At 37.2% G+C, this 18,930-nt stretch overlaps 1 protein-coding gene across 3 annotated transcripts in view; it reads right to left on the bottom strand.

Annotated features, from left to right (window-relative positions):
* Nucleotides 1–18,930, bottom strand: part of LOC309399135 (ABC-type organic anion transporter ABCA8-like) — a 106,831-nt gene that overhangs the window by 5,913 nt on the left and 81,988 nt on the right. For all 3 annotated transcript variants that reach the window (XM_081966657.1, XM_081966656.1, XM_081966658.1), the window contains 9 exons: nt 17,742–17,822; nt 16,574–16,665; nt 11,118–11,241; nt 8,978–9,107; nt 8,706–8,797; nt 8,056–8,222; nt 7,654–7,729; nt 6,438–6,532; nt 4,484–4,603 (listed from right to left, as the gene is read on the bottom strand). In XM_081966657.1, coding sequence (XP_081822783.1) covers nt 4,484–4,603; nt 6,438–6,532; nt 7,654–7,729; nt 8,056–8,222; nt 8,706–8,797; nt 8,978–9,107; nt 11,118–11,241; nt 16,574–16,665; nt 17,742–17,822 — 977 coding nt within the window. The remainder of the gene's footprint in view (nt 1–4,483; nt 4,604–6,437; nt 6,533–7,653; nt 7,730–8,055; nt 8,223–8,705; nt 8,798–8,977; nt 9,108–11,117; nt 11,242–16,573; nt 16,666–17,741; nt 17,823–18,930) is intronic.

Here is an 18,930-nt window from a genome sequence, read left to right as displayed (position 1 = left end):
TCAAGCATGTATTAGATTATATATATATAAGTATAAACCTGATTTTGGATACATGAAATGGATATGAATAAAAAGAAACATTAGGACAGGGACAGTAAGCGTGTTGGTGCCCTTATAGACCTCTTAGGAATGGGATGAGGTCGACAGTAGACAGTTTAAGGTTAAAGTTTTGGGGGTTTGGGGAAGAAACCCCAGAGTCAGATAGTGCATTCAAGGCAGTGACCACTCTGTTGCTGAAGTCGTATTTTCTGCAATCGAGTTTTGAGCAGTTTACCTGAACATTATATCTATTATGAGCTTGTGTGTTGTTGTGGTTGAAGCTGAAATATTCATTGACCGGTAGGACATTGTAGCAGATAATTTTATGTATTACGCTTAGGTTAGATTGAAGGCGGCATAGTTCTAAGTTGTCTAAGCCCAACATTTCAAGTCTGGTGGCATTCTGTTGTGAGCAGAGGAGTGGATAACACTTCTCGTGAAATATCTCTGGACTCGCTCAATTGTATTAATGTCCGATATACAGTGCAGGTTTCAGACAGATGAACTGTATTTGAGAATTGGTCTAGCAAATGTTTTGTATGCTCTGGTTAGCAGTACAATATTACCAAAGAAGAAGCCATGCAAGATTAGTTTAACAACTCTTAATGCCTTTTTGGCAATGTTATTACAGTGAGCTCTGGCACTTAGATCATTAGATATGAGTACTCGAAGGTCCTTGACAGAGTGAGGGTCGTCTACAAGGTTCTGTCCCCCCAGCTTGTATTTTGTGTTCTGATTTTTTTTGCCAAGACAGTGTAAGACCGAGCATTTGTTGGTTGAGATTTGAAGTTGCCAATTGTTTGACTATTCTGATACATAGTCAAGATTTTTTTGAAGGGTTGCAGCATTGTCGGTGGTGTTAAATAGTTTTACATCATCAGCGAAGAGAACGCAGTTGCTTATAATATGATCACAAAGGCCATTTATGTAAAGTATGAAGAGTGTGGGTCCTAAAACACTACCTTGAATAGACCAGAACAGACCAGACCGGACCGGAATAGAATAGAATAATCAAGTTGGAAGGGACCTTAGAGGTCTTCTAGTCCAATACCTGCCTAGACAGGAAGCCCTATACCATTTCAGACAAATGGTTGTCCAATATCTTCTTAAAAACTTCCCATGTTGGAGCATTCACAACTTTTGGAGGCAAGTTGTTCCACTGATTAATTATTCTAACTGTCAGGAAATTTCTCCTCAGTTCTAAGTTGCTTCTCTCCTTGATTAGTTTCTACCCATTGCTTCTTGTTCTACCTCAGGTGCTTTGAAGAATAGTTTGACTCCCTCTTCTTTGTGGCAACCCCTGAGATATTGGAAGACTGCTATCATGTCTCCCCTAGTCCTTCTTTTCATTAAACTAGACATACCCAGTTCCTGCAACCGTTCTTCATATGTTTTAGTCTCCAGTCCCCTAATCATCTTTGTTTCTCTTCTCTGCACTTTTTCTAGAGCCTCCACATCTTTTTTACATCATGGTGATCAAAACTAAATGCAGTATTCCAAGTGTGGCCTTACCAAGGCCTTAGAAAGTGGTATTAACACTTCACGTGATCTTGATTTTATCCCTCTGTTTATGAAGCCTTATGCAACGGGGGACACCGCTGTTAACAAATGCAGGATTTGATAGGGCACTCCCTATTTTGATCACTTATTGCCTGTTTGACAGGAACGCATCTATCCACTTATGCAGGGATCTGGAAACGCTGTAAGATTTTAGTTTTAACAGTAGCCATGTACCACTGAATCAAAAGTTTTACAGAAGTCTATGTAAATTGTGTCTATTGCTTTGCCTTGACCGAGTTGTGTAGTCATATGTTTTTGCAGAGTAGGAGTTGTAGATTACAGGATTTTTTTTTCTGAAACCAAATTGTTTATTAGAGAGTAGGCTGTTTATTTATAAGTGGATGGTAATGGATTGTTTTATGATTTCATGATCCATGACTTGGCAGCTGACGCAACATAAAGACATTGGTCTGTAATTTTCAACTAGGCTGGGGTCTCCCTTTTTGAAGATAGGGATGACTGTGGCTAGTGACCATAGGTTGGGCAAGGAGCTTGTCCTGAAAGATTATGCTTAGAGGTTCTGCTATGGCAATGGAAAGCTTTTTTAAGAAGTAGGCACATAATCCATCAGGTCCAATAGATAGAGATGGTTTTTTTAATGTTATCTTTTGTAAAATCGATTTGTGTAAGATCATTGTAATTATTTGTGGTACGACTAGGAAATATTGGGCATGATCTATTGCTGTTTACAAAGACTGAGCAAAGAATGTGTGAAAGAGGTTGGCTTTAATGGCTTCATCGTTACAGTCTTTGCCGTTCGGTCCTTTTAAGGGTGGGATGGATCTCGAGTCTTTAAGTTGGTTGTTTACAAAATTATAGAAGGTGCAGTTAGATTTCCTGCGCAGAAGGTTTTTCTCTTGTTAGATATGATAATTAGTGCATTCAGTCTTCGTCTGGTGGCATAAGTTAGCTACATAGCCTTTTTTGTTTTTTTGCCTCCCCTAGTCCTTCTTTCCAGAGAGATTGTTTTTTATTGGAGCTTCCTTATTGTTATGGGCAATTTGTTTTCCCTGGTTTTGGGGTTTGTTAGTGGTACATATAGTTTAAAGACTATAAACTTCAAGCAAAAAAATGTTATAAAGGTCTTCTGCAGTATTACAGCCAGTGAATAGAATGTGCCAAATAAGAGATGAGAGGTCAGTATCTATGAGATGATAGTTGGCTTTTTTAAAGTTATAATTGGGTATCCCATCATTATGATGATTTTTGTAAAGCTGTATATTGAGACAAAAGCCAATCATGCTGTGGTCACTGTTGGAAAAGTGTTCTTTTATTTATAGTCCATAAATTGAGTTTAAACTGTTTCAGAAGATGAGATCAAGGCAATTGTTGAGTCTAGTCTTGTTAGTTACTAGTTGATCTAGTCCCAGATTAGTAACAGCATTGTACAGGGTTGAATGTATGGGTTCAGTTGTCCATTCGTTTAGGGTCCAATTAATAAGAGATAGATTTAGGTCACCAAGAAAGATAAGAGGATGTAGGCAGGAGGCAGCCCACATTAATAGTGAAGTTAATTTGTTCGCATGTATGATGTCGTAATCAGGGCTTCTGTAACATAGTAAGAAGTGAAGCGTGGTATTTAAGGACAGCTCACAGATGATTGTTTCAGGAAGAGCGAGTTCATGTGTAACTTGAATATTTTTTAGATTTAAGGACTTTTTATAGAAGAGAGCAGCTCCACCTCCTCTATGCATTTCACAATCGAACGGGTAAAAATGGTAGTCTCTTACAGTGATAATGGAGTCAGGGAGAGATGCGTTCAGCCATGTTTCGCAGACGAACACAATGTCGAATATAGCTGTATGTAGTAAGAGGAGGAATTTGGGCATTTTGTTTATGGTGCTTCTTGCGTTAATTAGCTTGCATTTAAGGTCAGTAGTGGTTGGAATGCAACACAGAACACAAAACAGCACCCTTAGGAATCTGGACAAACTTTAGCACTATTATTAGCCTTATCAGAAATAGATTAAATTTGTTCACACCATAGACCAAAAAGTTGAAATTCTGTGCCAAGGTATTTGAAGGATGATACTTAGACTATACAATTATTGTTTATCTGCCACTAAAGTTTGTATTTTTCAGGTTCTTTTCTGTATCAACAAATCCCACCATTTTTATATTGGTGTAATTTTGTGTATCTTGACTTCCTACAACATAAAAGCTTAAAGACCTTTTCTAAGACCAATGTGAGTCAAAGAAAAAATAGTCACATCATCAGCATGAAGAAGCACAGCTAAATTGTCCATCACAGAGTTGTGGAAGATAGAATTCTTTTTAGTTATGAAATACACAATTGAGCTACCTGAATATTAAGTGGGAAAGGGGCTAGGATACAGCCTTATTTTTTTTTCTTGAATGGGGGATATCAGCAGATAGTTTAATTTAACTTGCATAACTCATTTAACTTGCATAACTCATTTTCGGGCAACATTCCAATTAAGCAAACTAACATCTGTTCTTCAATAAAACATTTGAAGTTTGTTTTTAGTTAATCAGCAAAATAGGAGAAGAGCATCCAACAGACTACACAGTAGGAGATCATTTGTGTACAATGTACATTCTGTGTACATTGCTGCACTTTCTACTAACTACAATTTCTGAGTAGAGAATGCATACAGTAAAGTCTGTATCCTCTTTTTCATGCAGAAATTCTTTGCATATGAGACTCAGGGCACATACAGGGTTTAGCCTATAAATATAAATTACTAAATTCATTACCATAACTCTCTTCGCGTAATGCTTGAATGTGTTGTGGCATTCATGAACTCCATTATTGCTTACTCTATTTCAGACTTTGAACTTCATCCATCATAACCAAAAAGACAAAAAATCTACAAGAAAGTCCTATGTGCTCAACAAAGAAAGCATGCACTAGAACACCTACCTGAGCTCTCCAGACACCATGATAGCTACTCGGTCGCACATTGCCTCTGCTTCCTCCATGTGATGAGTTGTCAAAATGGCACCTTTGTCCTTGTTCTGCAGCATGGTGTGAATTGCTCTCCTAAAGAAACCATTCAACTGATGAAAATGAAGGAAACCTGAATTCTGCTTTGATGCACCTTTAATTGATGAGTGGAACATCCAAGCCAAAATCTTATCTAATCCCAAATCAAGTCCAATGAGCATAATATAAAGAGGGAAAGTTGATGAGAAATCAGGACAAGTGTCTCGGCTTGTGCATCACTCTTATGGAATAAGGTAAAGGCCTCTTTCTCTTCCTTATTGATCAGGTGGTACATATATGAAACAGGCAAGATTAGGATTAATGCATTATAGTCAGTATTTCATGGACGTATCAGGAACATGAATAAAGCAGCACCAGATCCATATTTACATAAATATTCTTAGCTCTTAAATTAATTTCAAATACAATTGCAAAGAGTCATGCAAATATGATAGTCTAGAAATTTGGTAAATGAAGAAACTAAAATTAGTATCAGGTTTATTGTGCTATTCCTGGAGGCTCTCTAGATTCAAGGGCCTCTGAAAGACATTTTCTTCAAAAGGAATGGTGAAGATAGACAAATAGCTAATGCTCTTATCTCCTTCCATTTCACTGGCATGATGTCAAGGGGCATTTCATAAATCCCCAAATTGAATGTCTATGTTTTGTTTTGTTTTATTTTATTTTTTTGTGATATGTAGTTTCCATGAGAAATAGCCTGATGCAGGGATGTGCGGTCAGGGGAGGCAGGGGAGGCAGAACCTCACCGCTCTCATCATGAAAAGAAAAAAAAAGGGAAAAGGGAAAAGGCGCTGAGGAGCCTCGGGGAATGGGACATGTGCAGGAGGGAAGTGCAGGAGGCTTCTCTAGCCTCAGCCTCCCTCTTGCACACGTGGTCCCCTTCCCTGCCTTCCTGAGTCAACATGAAGGGGACTACAGCTCGCGGTTCCCTTCATGTTGACTCAGGAAGGCGGGGAATGGGACCACGTGTGCAAGACAGAGGGAGGTGCAGGAGGCTCCTCTAGCCTCAGCCTCCTTCCTGCACACGTGGTCCCATTCCCCGCCTTCTGTTGGGTTCTGACACCGGAGCTCATTGTTCCAGGGCAAATGCGCATGCGTGAGCAGCTCCCCTCCCCGCACTGAGCAACGGTGAGATTACGGGAAGTTGCTCATGAAAGCGGAAAGTGCGATGGACTTTTCGGACAGGCAGCTACCGTTTCCCTGCCAGCTCGCTTGCGAAAGGACCCTGGAAACCGAGTCGTGGCCAGCGCCTTGTTAAGAATTGCACTGCTGAAAGAGACAGAGAGAAAAAGCAGATGTATTTTTTTTTTACAATTATTATTTTGTGATACGATATTGAATGTAGCGCTTAGAAGGCCATGGCTGATTCCAAGAAAACTAAGCGGGGTCAGATTTGATTAATCTTTGGTTAGGATGGGGACCCAGGAAATCCTAGGCGGGGAATGGGACCACGTGTGCACACGTGGTCCCATTACCCCCCTTCCTGATGACGTCACCAGCCTCACCAGCCATAAACCTCACCGCACGTCACTGGCCTGATGCATTTCCATTGGAAAAGGAGGACACTGAAAGCCTTGCAAAAGGTTTTTAATCCCTAGAATCATGAACAAAGACAAGAGAGCTGGGTGCTCTGGAAAGCCTTAGATTCATCACATACAGATACAAAACTAACATTTTCTAAGAGCACATTAAGAAGCTACAAGAGGTAGGAATAGAAATCAAATGGAATTTCGTCAAAAACTTTTCATTAATTCAAACAATACATTCTTGATTGTTCAGATATGAAAGATAAGAGATTAGAGATGAATTTTTACTACAAGTGTTAAGTGTGGAAACCTACTCCTAAATGTTTAATGTACAGAACACCTACCACACTTGGTGTTTTCCTTTGGGATCCAGGCCAGTGGTTGGTTCATCTAGTATCCACACGGTAGGATTACTCAACATGCTCAGGGCAAAGCACAACTGAAATGCAGGAAATTATATTAAACCTTCTTAAATATTTCACACACCCAAAAGATGGAAATGTGACGAATACGCATTTCAATATGTTCTTCAAAAATGTGTTTTCTTAATGATCGCTGCACAAACGGAAAAGCAACGTATCAGTGAGGACAAACATGTTAGGGTTCTGAGATACTAACCAAAAAACTGAATTATTAAAAGGCATTTTAATTTTTACATAACATCTTCTTGAAGGACTAGAATGGGCAAAGATATTCTTTCACTCTGTTCTACTACAAACCTCATCAGGTTTGAGAGCAGTCTTTGTGGCTTAACACAAAGTACATTTGGAGATGTAACAAAGTCTCAGGAATTACCGATTTAGATTTTTAAGACAATTATCAGGAGAGTTATTCAATTACAGCAAAGTCTACAAGTTTCTTGGCATAAATTTGTGCATGCCTGATTCATTTATAATTCCATAGAGCTTCCAGGTACTGCAGCCCACCAACAATATATGAAAATGCAGCCATTACAAACTGAACTGCATAATGTAAATCAGGACAGTAAAAATCACTACCAATTATTCTTAACCATGTACAGTTTTGTTCTATTTGGTTGCCTATGTCCTCGGATTTTTAACCCTTATTTAAGAATGTTAATATTCTGTATGATTATACAGAATATAACAGAATTTCAGAAAACGATTAAGGAATGTAACGTATCCTAATGCTATGTAAAGAAGTAAATCAGTTTAGAAGTTTTTGGGATGGAGTACTCGGGAACATGCTATTGTATCATTCTCCTTTCCTTTAGTCAGATGAAAGACTGACATATTTTTTTAAGCAAGGACCACATCATACTAATTCTAGTTAGGCACGGTGGCTTGTCAGCATAAATGCAGACATCCATGGCGTCCTAGCATGGCTCCTCATGCCAAAAGGCCTCCTCCTCCCTTATCTTCAGCCCTGTCTCTTCTTTTCTCAACTTCATTTCTTTATTTTATGGAAATACTTTCAGAGAGCAGACAAGCTGGACAAAAACTGCATTGAGGAAGAAGTTTAAAAGGAGGAATGAGAAAGCACAGCTGCATATGCAATCACAAGACCTGTAGCTAAAATATAATGAATCTGAGGGCTTACTTTTCTACTTAATCCGGCAGATAATGTTTTAGTAGTCTTTTTTAAATGCTCTTCAAGGACTAGAACTCGAGCTATTCTGAAAAAAGAAGAAATTTTGCTGTTTTAATCTCTACATGAGGCTCTTTGTATGACAATTGCAAAATACACCACACTCCAATAAAATAATAGGAATGGATATGTATGTATGTATGTATGCATGCATGCTTGTATGTATGCATGTATGTACGTATGTTATTCAGATACACAAAAATACCTGTTATTTGCTAACTGCTCAGATAGCAATTTCATACTTTCCAGAGTATTGTTAATTTCAAACATACAGCCTGAGAAATTAAATTCCTAAGAATGAAAAATCTTGGGAAATAAATTTTGTAATAAAAAAAATATCTTGGGTTTCATTACCTATTAATGGCCATAGTAGCATCATCCTTCCTGATCCCTTTTACAGCTGCAAAAATCTCCAAATGTTCTTTCATGGTCAGGTTGGACCAGAGCGGATTCTCCTGAGGACAGTAGCCAAGACCAGCATTTTCCTCTGTTGCAGCTCCATCAGTTCCTTTAATATGCACCTGTTCCAAGTAGGTAGCGTAAGGACCTCATTTGCTTTTGTCCAATGTAAGAATATACTTTGAAATATCAAAGATGTGACAAGGTGCATTTCTGATAAATAAGGACTATCATTTATATTAAATCAGTAAGTTTTTAGAAGATCTTAATGTTATCCAAGAAGGAAGCACAATATATGAATAATGCAGAAGCAGACAATATGGCAGATCATAAGGACTGTGGATAACTAAGTTGCAATGAAGGTGACATTGGAAGCTCCACAGAAAGTTTTCACTCCAATAATGATACCTTTGATAAACTAATAAATAGATTCTTTTTCAATGGGTCTCTCTTATCTTCGTCTATTGTCTGATATATTACAGTAATATTATTTAAAGCGATTATATTGACATTAGCTACCTAAACTGGATACCCAGTATTACCATACAATAATAAATAAGAGAAATATAATATGCTTTTCTTTCTAAAGAAAAAGTTACACTTACCTGCCCAGCAGTTGGATCCATATCTCCCATTATCATGCTAATTGTTGTACTTTTACCAGCACCATTTGGTCCCAGAAGCCCTAATATTTCTCCTGCAAAGAAACTATTGCTATTAAAATATAGCTCAAAATGTATTATATATGCTGCTTTAAGGAATCTTGGAGTTATTTTCTTTTATTTTCCTAAGAAGTAGGGTACAAAGCGTAGACAGGCCTTCTCTCGTCAAATGGCTGCTGTTATATTAGGTCAAATGCATTTGAGGGACATGTTACCTTTTTTAACACAAAAAGAAACATTTTTGGTCGCCAGTTTTCTCTTCTGCTGTTTGTTGCAACATGGAGTAGAACAAGCCTTTCCATATCTGTACTCTTTGCGCAAGTTGTGGACGATGATAACTGGTTTCTAAATAAAGAGAAGGGGAGACAGAAAGACATTTGTGTGTGTGTGTGTGTGTGTGTGTGTGTGTATACACATGTATGTATATGTATATACATACATATATACACACACACACACACACACACACACAGTGTATATATATGGTAACACACACAAACACACATATACAAATATATTTCTATCATTTGTTTATTCAGAAAAAGCCAAATAGGCATTATCTTTCACCTGGGACAGAAACACCTAAAGTTTAGTTTAGTTTAATTTAGTTTATTGTCATTGCATCTTGTACAACGAAATTAAATGCCATCTTCAGTGTACATCATAAATAAGTAAATTATATAAAAATAAGAATAAAACAAAAACACACATCCTTCACATTCTATACAATTGAATTGAAAACTCCTGATACTGCATTAATATTGCACTATAAAGTAGAATTCAATACAGTTACTGCTCAGGGATAGAAGCTGTTTTTCAGCCTATTTGTCCTTGTTTTTATTGTCCTGTACCGTCTACCAGATGGTAATAGTTCAAAAAAAAGAGTGCCCAACATGAGAAGGATCTTTAAGAATGTTTTGAAATTTCTTAAGGCAGCGGGAGCTATAAAGCTCTTGCAATGAGGGGGGACGGCAACCAATGACCTTCTGAGCAACAATGTTAACCCTCTGGAGTGCTGTCCTATCTACCACTACGCAATTAACAAACCATACACAGGTGCAGTAAGTTAAAATACTCTTTATAGTGCAGTGGTAGAAGGTCACCAGCAGTTTTTCACTCGGTTGTTGTTTCCTGAGAAGTCTCAGGTAGTATAATCTCTGCTGGGCCCCTTTTGACCAGTGCTGCAAAGTGAGCACCCCAGGTCAGGTCCTCTTTTATGATAACACCCAAAAACATAAAATTGGCCACTTGCTCCACTTGTTCTCTATTGATAACCAAGGACTGGTTCTCTTGTTTCCAAACAGATCTGTTTATCTTGGGAGAAGATTCCTTGTTTTCAGAAGTTAGGTCTGCTTGGATCTAGAATAGCCAGATTAGTTTAATGCAAATGAGAAATGGGCAATTCCAGAGTTGTCTGAAATGGAGTTTCCTTGGCAAGTTTAAAACATATTTATTTCTTCTTCCATAGTCATATCCCATTTAGTATCCCTCTTCCTATTGTATCCTTTTTGAATAATCTGTGTATGGTTCCACCTACAATTACTGTTTCATCGAAAGCGTGTTTAGTTTTTCAGCATCCAGAATGCCATGTATCCCCACAGAAGTGAACAACATTTTGGTGGTTTGGATCTCACCTTTATTGCTGAAAAATATTTTTGGCCTCTGAGAAACTGTCCCCATTTTAGAGTTTTAAAATATTTATATTTTCATAAACTAAGGACAAATAATCTGACACATGTCCCTGATGCTTCCATAAGTCATTTTAAAAATTATTCAATGATCTTGGTAATTAGAAACACTAGTTACTCTAGTTCCAATGTCAATGGCAAGTAATCTCTTTGGTAGAGGTGATGCTTCTGCTCATAGCTTTCTCAGCACCAAGCAAAGTCTCCTAATATTCCTATCTATATAATGAGTATAGTTTGCACAAGGAATGGTTACTAATACCAGCTTGGTTTGAAAGAAAGAAATTTATAAGTCAATTTGCTCCAAAAGAGTGAAAATAATGTAGAAAACAAGGTAACAGTGATGATAATAATGCAATGTAAATACAAGGTAAAATTGCAATACAACAATATCCGGATGACCTGAATATTGACATAGGGCACATAGGTCTTTTGAAAATGCGACCTTGGCAACTCTGGACTCTGGTGTTTTCTTTCCTCAACTGTACCTTAGTATCCCTGAGAGCAGTTCTGATAAGTATGTCCCTGCACAGTGTAATTAAGCCATGCAAAGTGAAAGGTATGATTGTGCATTTAACCACGCTCAATAAGCAAACCACAAATATAAATGGAGCAACTCATACTGTATGTCTTTTTTCAAAATATAAAACGCCCAATAGATATGTTTTACCTCTTCTTCATTGGCAGAATCCAGTGCACTCTGAGCTCTGGTCCTTTCATCTAGAATGTCTCTATCAGTCTCTTCACTGAGCTCCTCGGGATTCTGATGGGTCCTTTTTCTTTGAGGAGAAATCCTAGGGATCAAAGATACAAGTCTGAAGTGACTGAATATTAAAGTATAAATGTTGATTTCAACTAGGAAAGCAATCAACAGTCCAACCTTGAGGTAGAAGGTTGGTGGAGATCTTATGTGGTAACTTACTCAATGCTTGTGCAGCTCTATTATTTATATTACTGCTTTTCTTTGCTCCCATTTTCTCCATCATTGTGGCATGATTAAAGTGCTTGATGGTTCTTTTTTCCCTTGTTATCAATGTTGTCAATTTCTAAGCCACTTTAACAAATCAGGTAGCCAATCTACATATGACCAGGTTCACAATATTCAGCAACTTGACTTATACTGGATAATGGTTATCACCTATCTTTCCAGAATCTAACTTCAAATAGATCCGAACAACTTTATCCTGCAGATAACATACAAATTACTTACAACATCCTATTGAAGGAAGTCCTATAACTAATGAGTATATTTTACAAAAGGAATGGTTACTCACACCAGCTTGATTTCAAAGAAGTAAAAATTGTAAGTCAATTTAATTCACACTGTAAGTGTGAAATTATCAACAAATCTGAAAGCATGGTATGAAATGAGAATAATTTATTTTTCCTTAAAAATAACACTGATCTCCCTATAAAATAATAGTCCCTTATAAGGTACCATTATTTTATATTTTTAATAATGTATTGAAGTTTTTAGGAGACTTAGTAAAAACTAATAAAAACTATAATAGAAGAAAAAAACTTAAGAATTCAGAAGATGCAGGGGAAAAAAACACAAGAAAGACAATAACAAAGTGGTTTCAAACCTTCATCAACAGAACAATATAATCTTGTAGGTTTTCACCCTATTTTAAAGTTACAAATAAAGAATTCTTCTCTCCATAGCCTAACTTTTATCTATATGCAATCCAGAAATCATCATCCTTTCAATCCTAGGAAAAATTCCATTAGGAGGTACCAGAAATATTAACCGAATAATGTATCATTGATCAAATAGTCCAACTTCATGTTCCTCCTTTTTTGGTCTGCACAATTTTGACCTCGAAATCATTCCAAAGGTATCAATCTTTGACATTTGACAGGAGTCTTCAAAGCCTATTTTGTAAATCCCATCAAGAGATCCCGATCCAGGATTTCTTTTTTTTTTTTTGAATAATTTTTTTTATTAGTTTTATAAAGTTTTGAGGAAAAGGGTAATGGGTATGGTTACAAATTTTGACAGCTACATTATGCAGGAAATAGTTCCCCCAGTTCTCATAACTTTCACATGTTAATAAACAAGATAATTATTACTTAGCTATATTTTGATAGCTTGTTTTTACCTTATACCTTCCAATAATTTCAATCTATTTTATATCAAACAGAAAAAAATTCCCTGTATCAGCAATTGCATTATTTTTCTAACTCACTTCTGTGATCTAACTTTTCTCAATGTTGCCTCTTCCCCCCCCCCCTCCAGCAAAGCCTCGGCACCTCCCGTGTCTTGTCTGTCTCGTGTGGTATCATCAGCTTTATCTAGGAGAGCTTTGTTTTTTTCTATGAAGGCCTCCGCCTCCGTAGTTGTATTAATTCTAACCCTACTGCCCTCCCAGAATATCAGCATACCTTCTGGCAAAAGCCACTGGAACCAAACCCCTTTTTCGAATAGTTTTTTCGCTAAGAGCGCATATTTTTTTCTTTTATCTCTAACTTTCTTTGGGATTTGTTTCAGGATGACTATCTCTCTATCCTTGTATTTTAACATTTGCCCCCTTTGTGCACTCAGAATCTCATCTCTTGTAGTCTTTCTAAGAAATTTAATGTGAACCTCTCTTGGAACATTGTGTGTTCTAGCATAAGCTGAATTAACTCTATAGACCAGGTCAATATCCCCACCCAACTGCTGTCTGTCTTTTTTGATATATTCAGCCAATAATTTTGTCATGATCTCCCTCAAATCTTCATCATCAGTCTCAATTACATTTTGAAATCTAAGGAAAAAAGACATCCTTTCAAATTCCATTTTTATCAGATGGTTCTCAAGTTCTAGGTTTCCTCTCTGGACCCCCCTCACCTCCCCCCTCATCTCAGCCGTCCCCTCCTCCAAAACGTCCAGTCTCTGTTTATTTTGAGCCGTTTGGTTTTGATTCTCTCTGAGCTGTTCATTCATTTCTTTCTGTTGATTTTTCAAGTCCTCCTACCCCTTTAAGAGCTTTTGAAGCAACTGGTGGGTTAGGTCCTCCTCAGGGGCTTTGGGTTGTAATAGCGATGTTAATGTCTGTTGTCCGCAGGGGCTGCAGGTTGAAGATGTTGGAGCAAAACCAGCAAAACCTGGTTTCCCAGGTGGTGGTCTCTTCGGTGCCATTTTAATAAAAGAAACTCAGAGGTGTCTGTGTCCATACAATGAGATGGCAGCTATAAAAGGGGATAGCCAAGAGAGATCACGAGGCAGGCAGTCCAGACAGTAATAGGGACCTTTTCTATAATTCAAATCCAGACAATAAAATCAATTATTCCCAGTTCAGGATACAGTGTATCAAGAGATATTTCTGAGTGTCACGGAGGCAAAGACAAAATGCCAGCAATTTCTATGGGTGGAGTCAAATTTCAAAGTGCGTAGAGACAACGGAAGTGTGCCATCTTGCTTCGCCAGCACCGGGCCGATCCAGGATTTCTTGTTGCAACTCTTCAATGTCCAGTTCATTTTCTTGATTTCCCTTTTGGTATTTCCCTTTTGGGAATCTCAGTTTTGTTCACTTCCATGCCTTCAAATGCTATAATGTCTATGCCAGGTAAAAATGTTTTTTAAATGTTATCATCATCTAAATGTTTATCCATTGAAATTTGTACCTTTTCTGAGATACTTGTTATTTAAATCTCAGATTACTTTTCAAAGGATTCTTTAACACAAGAAAAAGTTATCGCTGAGTTAGTAATTTTAACTCTTTTCTACCTGGACCTTTAGTTTGCTCTAGTGTTCATTTGCAAACTTCATCAAGCTTCAGTTCCTAATATGGGTATTGTTCCATTTAAGTCATTTCCCATGAGTATGTTATTTAATTATATACTTGTTTTTTAATCTTTCAGCAAAAATAACCAATTTTTGAGATCTTTCTAGTCTCCCAATCAATTAAAAACTTTCTTAAATCAAATCCTTTTTTTGCTTTTTATCAATTGCAAGTTATTTCAAATTCTTGAGTCCCTATTTTAAAAATGTTGATCCAAAGAAGGTAACACTGACCAGGTGTCAATAAAGCTTGCCTTTTTGAAGTGGTTAAACTGAACATTTCTTACAAGTTTTTTATTTTTTTTATTTTTTACAAATATATCAAATCAATGCGTGAATAGTGTGGTACCTGGGTGTCATAAATTCTAATACAAGTAAACTGATAAAGTTAATCATAATTATTACATTCAATCAACTTAAGTTTTTCCAATAATCATACAGATTTATATTAGGTTGCAATCTATCGTTATTCAATTATTCCATGTTTTTTTCTTGATATTACTTTTATTTTATTATATAAAACTGTATACACTAATATTCCCTCTTCTCTTACATCTATACTTATTCTAGCTTTAGTCCCATCATTCTTTATTAAAAAGCTTTTTCTTGCTATCCTGTCTTAATTTCTAACCAAGTCATTCACCTAAGAAAAGAAGAGAGAGAGAGAGAAAAGGAAAAACAGAACAAAAAAGATAAATGATCTATCTATCATCTCATGCCCGCTTCAATACTTTGTATGGTATTTTCCATTTTTTCCATCATCTCCTTAAATCTCCATGCTTTGAAAGAGTTTGGCCATAGTTTGAGGGCCCATGTTCTAACATCATTCAGGAGTCCTTATCTGGAGTAGTCATAGGGTAATTAAAAATAATCCAATGGATATTTTCAAAACTCTTCATGCAGGTCTTTCCAGGCTGTAATTTTTCCTTTTGACAGCAGGTGGCACTCTCATCTTACATTTCAGTATTGCCAATAATCAAGCCTTCTTTTGGTAATAGAATGACCATGAAAGCATAATAAGTTTTGTAAGTAAATGATTCCAGCATTTTAAAATGCCTTCCCAGTACCACTTCTCCCAAATTAAGAGTCCAGTTTTCTGTATCTTTCAAAATTTATTATTTTTTTCTCCCACGTCCCTCGCTTCAGGTTTGGTAAATTCTCAGAATGCCTGGGTGCCACTTTTACAGATATTTCTGAGCAAATAGTTCTAAATTGTTCCTTGGGGTTAAATTTAAAGAAAATCCTCTCCCCCAGATCCAGCCATTGTTCACCTGTTTCACTCCAGCACCAGTCTTAGATGGTCATCGGTTGTCACAGCTTTGTGGCAGTCAACTTTAGCTGCCTCTTCTTATTGGCGTGGTTGAGAGGGAAAGTGAACACCGGGGTTCCAGGAGTGCTGTGACTCTCCTTTACCTCACAGGGTGCCCCTCTTTGCTTCATCACCCGTCCAGGATGGCTTTGGCCCCTCACGGAGGCCACAAACAAGAACAATTCAGCATAGGGGACGGAGCTCCATTCTCTTGCATCTGAAAAATGTTGCGACATCAACCAGCTGCCTAAACTGAACATTTCTGAATGTGATTAGAAATGAGTTCATCTGGCTTAGTATCCTTTTTAAAGGCTCTGCTGATCCTGAGAGCAAAGATGTTGTTTCCCTCAGTTCATGGCATCAAACACATGGAGGCCCACTGCTTTATGGCTATCTCACAGGGAGATGCCATTCATAGCATTCGTGGGTGATCTTCCATTATCTCTTTCTCTGGAGAAATTCAAAGGATCAGCCTGCTCAGTGGCCTTTCATTCTTCACCATGGTCATTTCTACTCTTTTGCAATAATATCTTCAGTCAGCCATGACTCACATCAGAAATCGGGAATTTCTTTCAGAATGGATCCCATCATCACAACATTCAATAATCACAAACATTATTTTTTTAAAAAACTATTTATTCCTCTTTGCATTATCATTTTTTTAAAAACTACATTACATTTATAGTTCAATTGCATTGGTGTTACTATTAATATCATATTTTACAGAATTGCTCTGAGCAGAAGATGGGCAGTTTCTAAATGTGTGATATAAATAAAGACCTAGATCTCAGAAGAAAATTCGAATGCTGGTAAGAATTGAAGGAAAGAGAAGAGGATGATCAGTAGCAAGGTAGATAACTCAGTAATAGCAATGAATGGGAGATCAAAAATCACAGCTTAGGGATAGATTATCATGGAGAAAATCTATGTATGTGGTCACTTGGAGTCAAAAATAACTTAATGATGCATAATCAATCAATCAACCAAACAATTGATACATGCATGCAGATACACACTTCCTCTCCTTGAGCCTACTAACATATATACCAACCTAAATACAGGATCTCTTCTCATAACTGGTCTGTCATATTTCAAAACCAGACAGCGAAGTAAAAAAAGGAAAATTATGCTGTGGATGTAAGGCTACATAAAAACACAAACAGAAAGTTATATTGAACATATGTACATCCATAGAGGGATCTTAATTTAACACATTTAATTCTGTATTTGGTTAAATATCTCTAGATTTAGGGAACATATATACAATGATTTTATGGCAGACTTAATAATTAGAGAAGGAAGACTTTACTCAATCTTTTATGTTAGTATAGTAGAAAGGTATTTATACTGATGTCCTTTCAAGTAGCACCAGTATCAGCTACCACACAATTCATACTGAATTAGAAGGATTAGGCAGATGAGAAAAGGATGACATCATATTTCTGAAGCCAGCAAACAAATACTAAATGCCACCACTTATTGGTGTACACCAGGGGTGTCAAACTGACGACCTGTGGGCCGATGCCTCATTTGCAGGCCACGCTCACTCCAGCTCTGTGAAGGGGAAAAACATCATGATACATCATTGATGGCAACATGACATGTCGAGTTTGACACCCGTGATGTAGAGCATCATTTCCTGCCTGAAAAAGATGATCATCCATACTCCTGCAAGTCTCTTGAATATATCTGGGTCAGAAAAATAAAACCTTCTTCACTATTTAACCTCATAGGGATTTTTATTTATTTATCTGTATCCCATCTTTATTATTTTTACAAATAATTCAAGGCGAAAAATGTATCCAGCACACCTTCCTCCTCCTGTTTTCCCCATAAAAACTCTGAATTAGGTTGAGAGAAAGTGACTGGCCCAAAGGCACCCATCTGGTCTTCATACCTAAAGAGGGATTAGAGCTCATGCTCTCCCTCTTTCTAGCCTGGTGTCTTAACCACTAGAACAAACTGGCTCTCCATTTTAGTTTATTATTTTAACAAATTAGAATATGATGGGATTAGTGCACAACTGAGTTGCAGGTATGCTGCAGTTCTAACAGGAATCTCTAGAATCTGAAATTGGCTGTATTTATGGACGTTTATGTGATATGTAGATGTAGATATTAACCTCTTGGATAATAAAATAGACTGACTATATTAATGCTTTTCTTTAAAAAAAAAAATCAAAATCTCCTTGAAATAAGAGTAATATGTTTGTTCCTCACCATGAAGGCAGGTATCCATATCTCATCCATAAATAAAATGTGGTATCCTTCATTACCAGATGCATAAATATCTCTCAGCATCTATATAAAAATGTAGATAAAAAGCAATAAAGTTCTTAAGTGCAGTTTATACAATTCAGTCTGAAAGTAAAACAAAACTTTTAAACTAAAGTTACTGGTTTCTCCAGAAGTCAAAGATGACCTAGCTCAGGGGTCAGCAACCCATGGTTTCTGGAGCCGCATGTGGCTCTTTCATCCCTCTGCTGCGGCTCCCTGTCGCCAGTCGGCTCCACAATTGATAGGTCTTTCAGTTAGGACAGGTAGAGGAAAAAGGACGCTGCGCTAGGAGGAGACTCTATGGTGGGGGAACCAGACTTCCAGTCGGCTTCAGAATTGAACAGAGGGCTTCTGGTTAGGACCTTTGTGGCTCTTTGAGTGTTTAAGGTTGCTGACCCCTGACCTCGCTACATATCATTTTTTTTCAACTGCAAACAAAAAGTTTCATAAAATTGTCCTGCAAGACAAAAGAACACTGATACACCTGTATAAGTGTTGTTCTTTTTTACAATGTTTTATTGGTACACATCTGCATTGGGGGCATAATTTGGGAACGATGAAGCATTTACCATGGATTAACTGAACAAATAAGAGTAAGAATAAAGCATAGAGCAACAGTATTACACCCAGAATTAAAAAGTTTATTCTTATTCTTAAATTACTCGTTATGCCTATTCCAGTTCCTCAGTTCCAGGACCTGGAAGTTTCTTTGTCCCCAATAGGTAAAATTTCTTTGTTTCATGTTCTTTAGAAGGGGATTGTGTGAGGCTTGGTAGTGCTTTGAAATTGTTGTTTTTATTTGCCAATTGTGCTGCAGATTGGCAGATGACAGAAAACCTACTGGGCTGATTAACATGCTAATGGGAGACCATCAGGAAATACCAGACTGTAGACTAAGCAGGGAAGTTTAAAAAAATCTTCCCACCAAAAAGCAATGGCAACCACGTTTTGTACTATTTTCTTTTTTTTTTATAAACAAAGTTTTATTGGTTTTTTAATATTTTACAAAGGGAAAAGGTATGGGAAAGATTACAAATTTTGGCAGCCGCGAAATGCGGTAAGTGCACCCCCCCTCCAAACTCATAGTGTACATTTGCATAGAATTCAAATATTACATAATAGCATATAGTCA

Source organism: Natrix helvetica (assembly GCF_964273705.1).
Source record: "Natrix helvetica genome assembly, chromosome: 1".
In the NCBI taxonomy this organism is placed as follows: Eukaryota; Metazoa; Chordata; class Lepidosauria; order Squamata; family Natricidae; genus Natrix; species Natrix helvetica.
The sequence above is the reverse complement of the archived record's forward strand: the minus strand, read 5'-3'. Positions and strand labels throughout refer to the sequence as shown.